Source organism: Vicugna pacos, chromosome 3, assembly GCF_048564905.1.
Source record: "Vicugna pacos chromosome 3, VicPac4, whole genome shotgun sequence".
Taxonomy (NCBI): Eukaryota; Metazoa; Chordata; class Mammalia; order Artiodactyla; family Camelidae; genus Vicugna; species Vicugna pacos.
This window is the reverse complement of record NC_132989.1, coordinates 106,760,241-106,774,478: the sequence shown is the minus strand read 5'-3', so window position 1 is coordinate 106,774,478 and position 14,238 is coordinate 106,760,241. Positions and strand designations below refer to the sequence as shown.

At 34.3% G+C, this 14,238-nt stretch overlaps 1 protein-coding gene across 1 annotated transcript in view; it reads right to left on the bottom strand.

Moving 5' to 3' along the window:
• The window catches only part of CDH18 (cadherin 18), an 889,079-nt gene that overhangs the window by 183,413 nt on the left and 691,428 nt on the right, over nt 1–14,238 (bottom strand). Inside the window, exon 5 of the mRNA XM_072958825.1 lies at nt 2,321–2,440. Coding sequence (XP_072814926.1) covers nt 2,321–2,440 — 120 coding nt within the window. The remainder of the gene's footprint in view (nt 1–2,320; nt 2,441–14,238) is intronic.

Sequence of the window (14,238 nt, the reverse complement as noted above, 5' to 3'; positions counted from 1 at the left end):
TAGGACATAGACTCCCATGATGCTTCAGCCAGAGTAATGCTGAAACTAAAACATAACAACATGGAGGCCTACATTTCATTCAATAAATTATTTTGCTTAAAGAAAGGAGCAAAAAATTGCAGGAGCAAAGGTACTTTCTCAGAGCAGTACTTGAATAGCTCTAGGTTTCAGATAACATTTTATTTGTTTGTTTACCGAAGTATTAAATTAACCTACAATAAATACGTACAACCAATGCAATTTTTATTTAAATATTGTGTTGTCTATGTATTTGCCTCACTGAAACACAGGGTACAGCAGAGGCCAAGACTTGTCAAATCTTATCCACAGTGGCTTGCTTTATTTGTCCAAAGTAAATATGTACACCTACACACACACACACCTGCATGGACTCACATCAACACATGCAAACATTTAGACAGATACTCAGACATATGCAAACACACAGAATTGGTATTTGTTTTTTAACAAGTCACAGAAGTCTGTAAAGAGTTATAAAATCCATATAAGATGTCTATATCCTAGCAATGTTCTATCAAGTAAATACAACATTTATTGATAAATAAACATTTGGCTCTCTGTAAGGACAATTACTTGAGTAAATTCTTATACGTGTGCATGTGTGTGCTTGAATGTGTGTGTAATCCTAAACAAGGTAATGGAAGATGCATATTTTTAAAGTAAGAAATATACATCTTTCATAAATAAAACAAACATGGTTATTGGGAAAATATTTAAAAAATGAGCAGCACTATTATCAAATAATGAGCTGGCTTAAGATTTTCTATCACTACAACAGCAATCATATTACCATATGTAAGTGCATTAAATCAGCAGGGTGTACCCCTTAAATTTACAGTGTTATATGTCAAATATATTTCAATAAAAATATTTTCAACTAATTCTAAAGTCTCCTGCCAGGACAACAACATATACACACATATATGTATATTTTTACTCCAGAAGTTTGATTACTAGGTTAATAATCACATTATTTCTACATATTTAGTAATATGTTGGTACTGCAAGAACTTGCATGTCTCATACTCATTTTAGGTTACATTGAGTTATTTATTTTTATTATCTCTCAATTTTATTTTTATTTAACTGAAATATTATAATTTAATCTATAACTATAATGCAAAAATGCACATACATATGTATGTATATTCTTTATTTAAATATCTATTTCTATATACCTTCTTTATTGTTTTCATAAGGTATGGGAATTAAGGGGTTAAGCAGTATGTCTGAGATCTATTCCTGCCCAGTGTACTCAGGGGCTGGAGCATACCAGTGAAGGAAAGAAGGTATCTTCTTGTAAATGTGATAATGACAACCCTCCTAGCAATCTAATGGTATTAACTACTGGAGAATGCTTGTCCATAGCATCTTGTCAGTTGGATGTACCTCATTGTCTAAGACAATGGTTACTAAGTCTGGAATCTGTAGACCTATTCAGGGTTCCCTGAAAAATGTGTCAAATGTTACATAACTATCAGTATAAGGAGATATTTATGACCAGACGCGACTCTTCAGTGTTAGTTACATTGATGTGCCTTTTACCTGAAGTTCTCGCATGTTAACCGGATTCAGAATGCATGAAACATGACCAGCAAGGATCTAGGAAGCTGCTGGAACATCCTGGATCTCTCTCTACTTCATCTGAGCCTCCTGGTTTTGGATATCCTTGAAAGTATTTGTAAAACTTGAAACATTTCTTACTGAATAGTTGGCTACATTAAAAATGGGTTTATATTTAGCCTTAGCCAAATTTGTATTAACAAATTGTAAGGCCATGAGCTTTTTGTGGATTTTAGATTATGCTGCTATACAATAATCCTATACTGCATTATTGAGTATCTTTCATGATCATTTTGGCATCTCATAATATATGATGATTATTCTGATCACAGAAAAATAGAGGAAATAGAGCAGAATTCATATTCTTCTTTAAAAAAAGTTTACATGTCTTTGGATGTATCCTCAGTTAATTTTGTTTTCATTACACAATAATTGAGGGCTGAAGAATTATATAATACTCTGTTTTAAACTGATAGCACTTATTTAAATGTTACAGATATATGCAAAGGTAAGAAGCTTCTTACTGGTATGGTTATAAATAATGGATAATCAAATATTAAGGAGAACAGTTAATGTATATTTAATTATTCAATCACATTGTTTTTGAAAAAGTCAGGACATTTTAAAATGTGCTATAATAACAATGTCTAATGTAGAAGAGTACACAGAAATAAAAACATTGCTTTCTTTCATTGTAACATGCATCTGCACACGAATTATCCATAAATGCACTAACCTGTTTTAGGATCTACGGAGAAGTAGGGCTGTCCCTGGAGGATACTGTAAACCACCCGAGCACTGTTTCCATAGGTGGGGTCATCTGCATCAGTAGCTGTCACCTGTAGAACAGAGGTACCTGTGCATTCAGGAAAACAAATTTTAGTGTGTGACGGCATTAGGCACATGAGCTATTTGTATACAGAAAAAGGTCATGCTGAAATATCTCTGGAGAGTGATAATTTCTTACATTTCTTCGATTTATCTGTCGAACATGTTCTTCAATTTCTTTCCCTGACACCAAATGTTCTAAATGAGAGCCCAAAATGGAATACATGGTTTTGGGTATTTTCATATAGTTCTTATGTGCTGGTACCATTGTGAATGGTCTCTTTTAACTGTCACATATTCAGGGTTGGTTGGATCAATGCTCAAGAATCAAATTGTTATTAACTGATGGGTAAAATGAAAACTATTCTGAGGGTATGCAGTTGGCCTTTGGACAATGCTGGGGTTGGGGGACACCAAGCCTCCACAGGGTAAAAAATCCATGGATAATTTATAATCAGCCCTCTGTATACATCATGTACTAGTGGTTCCTCTGTATCTGCATCCTTGGATTCAACCAACCGCAGATGTTTAGTACTGTAACAGTTACTATAGAAAAATTCGTATATGAGTGGACTCACTATACAAACCCATGCTGTTTAAAAGGTCAACTGTTTATTGCCTGCAACATAACTACTCAGAAAACTGAAGGTGGGGTGGTTTGTGATTAGGCAGTAGGGTGGCTGCATTGACATTAAATCATCAATGCATCAAAACAGCACATTCAAGTCATTTCCTATCATCTATGGAAATTTTTATTTTCTTACAAATTTCTTTTCATTTCTTACATAGACTATCAAATGAGTCTCCCAACTTGTCTCCAAAGTTCAGAGCTCACTCCTTTGGCTCTTCTACACAGTACCAATGTAATTATTTTCTACAAGGGTATCGATATACCTATCACAGTGGATTTTTGAAGATTAATAATTTAATCTGTTTAATTATTTATGTAATTTAAAACCTTTAAAATACTATATTTTAAGGTACTAAAATTAGTGGATCTATTATGCTGGTGTCTTTATCTTTACACCTTTTAAACACAATTTGCATAATTAGATACATCTTTATCATATTTCAGGTATTCCTAAATGAGAACTGATTTAAGGATAACATGACAAACATCTATTAAGGACTATACAACTTCACTGTAGAATCAGTAGTTAAGAGCTTTCATTTATTCATGAAATGTACTTGATGGATCATCTAATAATGATACTTGATAGTTTATTCTGGCTAACTATAAAACATCTACCTACTAATTTGGGTTATGTTTCAAATAAAAATATTTCCACAATCAAGTGAGCCTGTATGAAAATTTACTTTTATTTTGGTACTGGGCTATGGAAGTACTGACATTTTTTATTTTTAATTTTAGTAATTAATTCAATGATTTAGGTTTGACACACCTGTTAAGGGTCTAATAGCTGCTTAATTACAGCTTTACTTCTGTGTTGAAATTCAGACACAACTGGAAGCAAAGCTTGTCCTGTACCTTCAAAGGATCCTAGAAAACTTAATTGATTTAGGAAGCCAAGTTTGCAGATCATAAATGTACAGCAGATCCTCTATATATATGGTTCCACATGCACAAATTCAATCAACTACTGATCATGTACTATGTTTGTGATCCACAGTGGTTGAATTTCTGGATGTGGAACCCATGGATATGGAAATAGAAGGCTAGCTAAGGGACTTGACCTTCTGCAGATTTTGGTATCCGATACTGAGGGACGATTGTATATAGATTTGTAATAAGATGCCATGATTTTTGCCTCTAAGTAGTATTTTTACAGTGAGACGCTAAGCAAACATATAATTAATAACTATGCAGACTGAGAAGGAAAGAGCTGACTGTGTTATATCCAAAAGATATTTCTAATTGTGGATAATAAAACACAATAGTGATATCAAATTCTAGTGAGAAATTAGGCCACTCACACACTGCTGGTGGAAATGTAAGTTTAGCAGATTCTTCAAAAAAACAAACACACATTTACCATATAACCTCAAAAAAACAAACACACATTTACCATATAACCCAGGAAATTGTATTCTTGGGCATTTATGTTAAAGTAATGAAATTATATGTTCATATAAAAACTTATTTACAAATATTCATGGCTACATTATTCTTAGTAGCCCCAAACTGGAAGCAGCCCAGATGTCCTTCAATGGGAAAATGGTTAAAAAAAAAACAAAAACATGGTGCATTATTGCCATGGAATACTACTCAGCAGTAATAATGAGCAGACTATTGATATATGCACCAGCTTGGATGAGTCTTCAGGGAATTATACTCAGAGGGGAAAAAAACCATCCCAAAAGATTGTACACTATATGATGCCATTTATTTAACATTCTAGAAGTGATGAAATTTTACAAGTGGATGACAGACTAGTAGTTGTCAGGGTCTGGGGGGAGAAGAAGTGGAAAGGGGGTGAGTTTGATTATACAAGGGCAACACAGGGATCCTGGAGATGCTGGAACTGTTTAGTATTTTGATTCTGGATACATGAACATGTCCAGGTGATGCATTACATAAAACTAAACACAAACATGCACACAGGTAAAACTAGGGAAATCTAAAGATTGGTAAGTCATTTAAATAACCTGGTTATGATATCGTTGTAAAGAGCCTACCTTGGGTTTGTGTGTGTACCAGGACTTTTCTCATTTATCGCACTACAATTTCTGGCTTGATAAAATTACCAGTGCTACTCACATGTAGACTATCTCTTTTATTACTAATATTATGATTATAGAACATTAAGAACTTTTTCCGTGATGTCTTAACACTTGCTTCATACTCACAGTCAACTTTCCAACTTGTTTAGTAGGTAAGATACTTCGTAAAAATGTTGGGTTAGGAGGCATTTTCATTTTGTTCCTCATTGAAAAAAATTAAAATCCATAGTAGGTACCCAGGTCAGACTCTTAAGTGTAAAAACCCAAACTGTGGTGAAAAAAATTATAAAATATAACAGTCAAATCTTCGCTCTTATAGGAAAAATGCTGATAGTACTGCCTATAAGAATTACTAGGATTCAGGAAAAGCGGTCTAGATAGAAAGTGGTAAAATAATGGCCATCTTTTAAGTAACCACACTTACAAAATCCTCAGGTTTTAAAACTTGCTCTGGCCTTACACAGTGATTTAGACTAAACATTTTTAATGTCTTGACAGTAGCCCCAAAGCAACCATTCCACGGAGAAAGCCAGGGAAGGTAAATAATGACAGATCACGTGTCATTTACGGTGACAGGATGGATCAGCACACGTAAGGAAAGGAGTGCCCTGCCTGGCTTGAGCTGTCATTAAAGTCCAAGCTTGGTAAGTGAGAGCTGAGACACAAGAATGACAAGTGACAAGTGAAATAAAGAACACTGAGAAAAGGAGAAAGGAAAGAAATAGAGGTAGCATAGTGATGCTGACTAACTGATGGTTTAAAGTAGAATAAGGAAGTGAGCAGAGCAGAAAAGAGTTCCAGGGAGAAAAAGAAAATATACTAACTATCCACCCAGGTCGAAAAGTATGGTCACTATCAATTACACCCAGCCCTATACAGTTGGTCTCATGGGTATTAGGCAATTCTGTTTGTGTGCAAAGCAAAGAACAGCAAATTACCCTCTACCATTGTACTTTGGTGGCATCTGAAGGCATCAGCCTGCCTTTGAGTACTCAGATTGCTGGCAGAAGGAAGAAGAGGTAGATGAACAGCACAGCTCAACCAAAAGTCAACCTGAATACAGCAGGAGTAGTTAAACAGCAGGGGTGGAAGATCAATCCCTTCACCAATTGTTCAGAGATTCTTTACCAAGGAGAATTGGTAAGGAAGTTTTAGATCAAAAGGAAAATATATACTTATCTTACTTTCTTATTTATTTGAAGCTTTGATGGGAACATTTTGAGAACCATGGGTGCTTTTGGAAGTTCTTTTACATTAGGAAAAAGAGGCTTTTTTTTTCATTAAAATATATAAATCATAAAAACATAGAACTCTGTAGGGGATGTGTTATGAGTTCAACTGTTTCCCCTCAACGTTCATATGTTGAATTTCTAAACTTTTGTACTTTGAGAGGTGACCTTCTTTGGAAATAGGGTCATTATAGATGTAATTAATTAAAATGAAGTCATACTGCAGTAGGTTGGGCCCCTACTCTCATATGACAAGTGCCCTTATAAAAACAGGAAATTTGGAGGGATACAGACAGACAGACAGACAGACACACACACACACACACATACAGGAGTACATTATGTGAAGATGAAGGCAAAGATCAAGGTGATATTTCCACCAGCCCAGGTAAGCCATAGGTGGTCAGCAAATCATTAGAATCTAGAGGAGAGGCCTGGAAAAGAGTCTTCCCCAGAGCTTTAAGAGGGAACATGGCCCTGCTGCTACCTTGACCTCAGACATCCAGCTTTAGGAACAGTGATACAATAAATTTTTGTTATTTAAGCTACCCTGTTGGAGGTACTTTGGTACAGCAGCCCTAGCAAATGAATACATTGTGTTACCATTGCAGTGGGAAGAAGTGACATTTATTCTCAGAATTTATAGTTGTTCTTTAACTGACTTTGGACAAGAGTCTGAAGTTACAAGCCAAGAAAAGAACGATGAATCATATCCTAAGCTGTTTGATGCCAGATACATCATACATGAGACAAAATCAAAAGTTAATCTTGCAAGTAGATAAAATTAAATTAGGTCAAAATTAGTGGTATTTGCTTTTTTTTTTTTTTTGACTATTAGGCATTACTAGTGATCTACCTGTTGGTGTTTCTAGGTAAATTAATCAGTCATGTTGGTCATTTTAAGGAAGAATTTTTATTCCTGGTTAAAAGTTTAAATGAAAAAAAAAAATTATCAGTATGGATACATCTATGTCTGAGAAAATTACCCCACACTGGACAATTCAGTTCCTTTGTTCATGTTATAGGCCCTCACTGCATAAATAGTAGAAAAGAGAAAATTATTATCCTCTACAGTGCTAGATTTCCAAGGAAAAATATATAAAGTGATACTTAAAAATCCACTATTCCACTAGAATGTCAAAATAAGAATCTAATCTTCTCTTGAAATTATTATAGATGGATTTGGTGAATAGATACTAAACATACAGTCCCTCCCTACATAATTGGCTTCCAATCAAAGAAAAGTTTAAAAAGTGCTACATAAGCTTTCTCAATTTTTACAACTGTTTCCATTAAAAGCAATAACCACAAACATATTGCATTTGAGAGTTTCACTGGTTATTCCATGTACAATATTTTCATGTTAAATAGTTCCTATGGTGTACTTTTAGCTAATCCCATATTAGGGATTAGAGCTTCTCAGCTGATGTTTTAAACAAATCTGAAAAGATTCAAGCGCATAAAAAAGCTTTCAAGATATCTTTTCTGCAGTAAAACTTAAGTCTTGTTTCCCTTGGGGACTGCCCTGTGTCATTCTTTTCATTTGGTTTCTTTTTGTATTGCTATTTTATAAACAGCACACATTTTGTAAAGTTACATATCAACGAGAAACAGAGTGAACTTTCTCGAAAGTCTCTAAAGACCAATTTGAAATATTTAATAAGGCATTTTAATACCAAGCAAATATTCTCTGAGGTTGCAAATCATTATGCATGACTTGTCAGGGTTCACAGCTCTGTTAAAATCTCAAGTGAATTAACATTGAGCAAAAACTCTGAGTAAAAATAAGCTGGAGATTTATGAAGGCTGAGAGTATCTGAAGGAATCTCTTAGGGCTTAATTCTCAGATGATTTTTCCAGGGACTGTGAAAAAGCAATAGTCGTCAAGATACAACTTAAATTTCATTCTACACTGGAGGACTGTAATTTCACCAACAGAGCAATAACACAGTATTCCAGTCATCACATAATTTGATAAAGCTTTGAGTATTCACCCAAGAGTTATTGGATTAAAACAACAACAACAAAACCTTTGCAGGAACTCTTATGAAATATCTGGGAAACAAAGAAAAAAATCACTAACATATAATTGTATACGTTAAATCACAGCTATTGTGACTTTCTGTGTACTTTCAATTAGATCCTTTTTATGGAACTACCTAATGCGAAATTTGACATTATTCAAGTAAATTTTATATCATGTCCCTTAAATGAAAAAAATAATAATTAAGGAGATAATATATGTTTAGTGACAATGATGTAGGGACCCCCCTGCTATATGTCATTTAATTTAATAAAAAGATAAATCTACTGAGATAATTACATTCAATGACATTTTACATTTTGAGGTTTAAAAAGTTTAAATAGTTGCCAATTTGAAAATGTATATTTCAAGAGTGGCCCTATCTGTTTTGATATGTTACATTCCTTCCATACACTCAGTTGTTCCATCCAGTCCTGATCTGTCAAGTGTCAGTAGTTACAGTATCTTCTGCCTTTTTCTTGTGCGTTTCCTTGGTAGTATGTAATGGCAGTCCAGATGCATCTACTTGGAGAGAGGCAGCATTATAGCTCACACTCCCCACACACATCATAGCCAAAGACCAAATCAGTAAATATATTTTGTGAGATGAAGGTGTGTATGAAATACCTAGGGAGAAGCAATCTACAGATACCGGCAGCAACGTTGGGCTCTTCTGTACCCTTACAGAATGCTCACAATCCTCTTGATCTCTGTACAGAGTAAATGGGCTGCTGTAAAAAGTTACTAGACTATCATATTCGCACCAGTCTTATGTATCTTCTAAATACATTTGCATGTTGCTCTCACATTAGTTTCCTACCCTGTTCTGCTCTGTTTGCTAGAACCTAACACCTGTCATTGACATTGATTAGTGTTTCCCATGTCCATGCACGGAAGCCCAGCTCCTGGGGTCAGGTAACACTACCCTCCCAGCCTCAGGGATGCTAACCTCTTTCAGAGGTTGCCTATTTCGTCCACTATTTGGCTTTTCATTTCTCCTACCATTTTTCAACTCGTCCCACAGACTCATTCTACTGAATTAAATGGCAATGGGTTTGGTCTTCCTGATTAAAGTCCAAGGCATTTTATTAACAGGTTTCTTCCCAGCTATCCTTCGACGCTTTTCTGAATAATGACTATACTTTACCAAATACAAAGATTAGGCTCTGTACTTGATTTTAATATAGTTAGTACTTTCAAATGAGAATCTGGATGTTCTTTACATTTAATAATGAGAATCAGTTCTAGAAACCAATCCGTTATCTATAATAACCAGCCCAGGATCCAGGCTGCTCTCTGTAAGCCAGATTGTAGGAAATCAAATCACTCTCACTAGCAACAATCCAGAAAGTCAAATAATAACAATCAGTCTCAAATGGCCACAACCTGATTAGTAACTTCCAGTTTCCCTAATTTTTCTCCACTTTCAACTTAAGATCAATCAGATAAGGCAAATTATGCATCCTTAACCAATCATGTAGCATGAACTGTTTCGACTTAACCCACCTACAGAATCCCCATATCAATGACCTCCAATCATAACATTCTTGAAGCATTTCCTTTTGTCCACTATAAAGCTTTCCCATTCCCCTGCCTGCCTTCAAGCCTCTAGCAAAATACAAGCGATAACGCTTAACTTGCATAGCAAACTCTGAATAAATGGATTTTGCCTGTTCTCATTTGGTTGGTCTTAATTTATTTCCATAAGTTATACAAAATTTAGAAGTAATAAGCACTATTTAATTATACAAGAAATTATTCTCCCCAAATCCAATTAATGTGACTTGAATAATTTGAAAAGATGAAAATGCCTTAATTCTAAGCTTTAGTCCACAAAATGAGAATTTTTAAAGTGTCAAGATCAAATGACTTCAGAATTCTTTAACATGATGGCACATTTTCTACTCATTATTCTCCATATCCAATATATTCTTTTATCTAGAAATAGTATATGGTTTACTATTTTGCTGATGTTAATAATAAATATTTCTAATGCATAAATACACTGTATGTCCATGCTACACAAAGTGATCTACAGAGTCAATGCAATCTCTATCAAAATCCCTAAATACCTATGGAAATATAAAAGATCACGGATAGCAAAAGTGAGCTTGAACAAGAACAAAAAACCTGGAGGCATCACGCTTTCTGATTTCAAAATATATTACAAAACAACAGTAATTAAAACAGTGTGGTGTTGGGATAAAAACAGATATACCCCAATGGAACAGAATAAAGATCCCAGAAATAAACTAAGACATTCTAGGTAACCACATGCAGAATGAAACTGGACTGTTACCTCACATTATATACAAGAAGCATCCCCAAATGGCTTAAAGCCTTAAACTTAAAACCTGAAACTGTAAAGCTACTTAGAAGGAAACATAAAGAATGCTTCCTGACATTGGTCTTGGCAATGGTTTTTTTTGGATAGGATAACAAAAGCACACATGACAAAAGCAAAAATAGACAGATGGAATTGTATCAAACTAAAAAGCTTCTGCACAACAAAGAAAACAATCAACAGAGTGAAAAGGCAACATTTAAAATGGGAGAAATATTTGCAAGCCATATATTTGAAATGAGTTACTATACAAAATACATAAGGCTCTCATGCAACTCTATAGCAAAAAAAGAAAAAGGAGAGAGAGAGAGGACACATAAACAGATATTTCTAAAAAGAAGACATACAAATGGCCAATGAGTAAAAGTGCTCAACATCACTAATCATCAGGACAATGCAAATCAATTGTACAATGAAATATCATGTCACACCTGTCAGAATGGTCATTATCAAACAGATAAAAGATAAGAAGAATTGGCCAGGGAGTGGTGAAAAGGGAACACTTATTCACTGTTGGTGGAAATGTAAATTGGCACAGCCATTATGAAAAACAGCATAAAGGTTTTTCAAAAAATTTGAAAAAGAACTACTGTATGATCCTGCCACCCCACTTTTGGTGTATGTGTATGTATTAAACATATAAAATGAGATAAAAGATATGATTTCATTTTAGAGGAAATAAAATCACTATCTTGAAGAGATATCTGCACTCACAGGCTATTATTCACAGTAGTCAAATAGAGAAACAACTTAATTGTCCACTAACAGATGAATGGATAAAGAAAATGATATAGATACAGATACAGATATATTTCAACTTTAAAATAAGAAGGAAATCCTGCCATTTGCAACAACATGGATGAACCTGAAGAACATTAGACTAAGGAAAATAAGTCAGATACAGAGATAAATACTGCCTTACCTGGCTTATATGTGGAATCTAAAATATTCAAACTCATAAGGCAGAGAGTAGAATGGTGGCTGCCGGGGCGGGTGTGGGGAAAGGAAATAGGGACATGTTCCTCAAAGGGCACAAAGTTTCAGTTATGCAAGAGGAAGAAGTTCTGGAGACTGAACATACAGCATAGTGACTACGGTGAACAACACTGTACTGTATCCTTGACCCTTGCTAAAAAGGGCAGATCTTAAGTCTTCTCCTCATGTGCACATACACATACAGAAAATGGTAACTTCGTGAGGTCATGGATATGTTAATAAACTTAATCATGGTGGTCATTTCACAATGTACACATATATCAAACATCAAGGAATTGCCTTAAATACAGGCAATTCCTATTTGTCAATTGTACCTCTCAATAAAGCAGACAAATTAAAATTTAAAATAGAAAAAATTTTAAAAGCATTTGATGTTTCCTATTTTAAGTAGGAATGCTACCTCTTGATAAGTGTGGCTGAATGGGCTGATCTATTTGCCAGGCAGGTCAAGGATTCTTGTGCCCCTAAGGGGATGATTGGTTTGCATCAAAAGAAGAACCTTTATGGTAAGAGCTGTTTTATTCTTTTGCCTACTAGTAAGAGCTGTTTTGTTCTTTTTTATTCCTTTGTTATGTGGATTGTTTGCTTTACTGGAAACTGTTTTCTGCTTCATTCTTGTGCCCCAATGCCCCTCAGATAGAAAAAAAAATCAAATATTTTACAGTATAATAAAAATACATTTTATTTGTATGCAAAGAAAAGTTTAAAAAAATTTCCTTGTTATGAAATCTTTAATTTAACAGTTGCCCAGGTGACTTCCCCAGGTCCTTCCCTGAGTTCTTATATTTGCAAGGGCTTTTGGAGCCAAATTATTTTCACCTTCAGTGTGTGGGGCTGTAAAAGTGATCTGTCTCTTTCCTCATTAATTACTTTTTAATGTTTTCAATGCTCTGGAATTTTCAGAATCTCTTATCCACTGTAGGTAACTTAGTTTGTAGTTCTGGCTTATTTTTCAAATATGATATCTTTTTGGGATATCCTCTGTGACATGTCAAGGGGACATATATCAGAAAGAGCAGGTTAAGTTACGTTGCAATAATAATCCCAAATTTCAGAGGCATTAAACAATAAAAGTCGATTTCTCATTCACACTGCTTACTACAGTTGGGCTAGTGTTATTTTGCTGCAAGTTATCCTGTCTCAGGGACACAACTTACTGAGCTGCCACCCTCTACAATGTTACTGCAGAACTTTGTTGACAATGACTCTTGTGAATTGAAAATACTATGAAATGCTTTGGGAAAACGGCCTTTATGATACAGTGATATAAAATATTTTGTAATTGTTCTTATTCTTTGGCTCATCCACATACAACATTTCTTCTCATTTTCTCTGTTGATATAACAAAATAAGTCTAAATTGAGATCAAATTATTTAAACATATGATCTAGATGGTTTAAAATATAGAAACATAAACATATCACAAGCATGCTACTTTGGCTCTGTATAGACAGGTAAGAGTTTGCAAAGCACTCAATAATGTAAACCAAAGTATAGACAGTAGAGGCTTATTACTCACTAGGCTGATTTTATTATTATTAATGTATCTACATATATAATTATATATAATACTATAAAATATGTATAATTACTATTTTATATATTTTATCTGTATATATGTATATATATAGTTCTAAAGACTGCAAATTAAACCTGGTGGAAGAGGTTTATGAAATGTTGCTTAGAATCACTCAGTTTTGCATGGTTTTGTCAGTTGCCATCTCAGTAGCTGTTTTAATCACACAGACGCTATCAGAGTGTAAATTTAGTTACAAAGCAATTCCAAGGCTGCTGCTCTTACATCCCTTTGCTGAAAGGACAATACAAAAATATCCTAATCAATCAAATCTTGTCATTAATTGCATTTATCTTATAGAATATTTTAAATTAGAGAAGTAAAACATGATCTTAGTAAGAAAAATAAATTCAACTCCTGTGCCATTACCCTTAAAAAAAGCAATCTTAACAGAGATATGTCTCTCCATAACTACCTGCACTCATTTAAAGGTCTATCTGGTTGTTATGGACATACTAAACAGGACTCTATACAACTTTTTCTGCACCTAACAACACATTATGGACATTTCCAGGTCAACTAGGTAAATATAATTTTAATAGCTACATAACATTCCACATTGTTCACTGAAGAATATTTAGATTATTCTAGTGGTGTTACTTTCTACTGTAGCCTAACAACTTACCACAAACAGTTGGTTAAAACAAAAACGATCACATATTCTTATATTTGTGCTTGGTTCTTCCTTGCTATATATACACACAATGCTGTGATAAACTTTCAGAGAAGTGATCCCCTTCAAAAGAAGCATGACATTTCCAATATTCTGTGGCACTTCAGTGTGACACAGCGGTGGAAGATTTAAAGAGGTCATTTAGTGAGACTCACATAATGAACTCATCAGTGAGACTGGGGAAACATTCCATTGTGATGGTGCAGGTAAATGGAATCATGGATTGTGTGGTTGCTTTGCCAAAAATAGTTCATTGTGCTACCAAAAATTCAATACTAATTTTCTTCCATGAAAAAAGTCAAT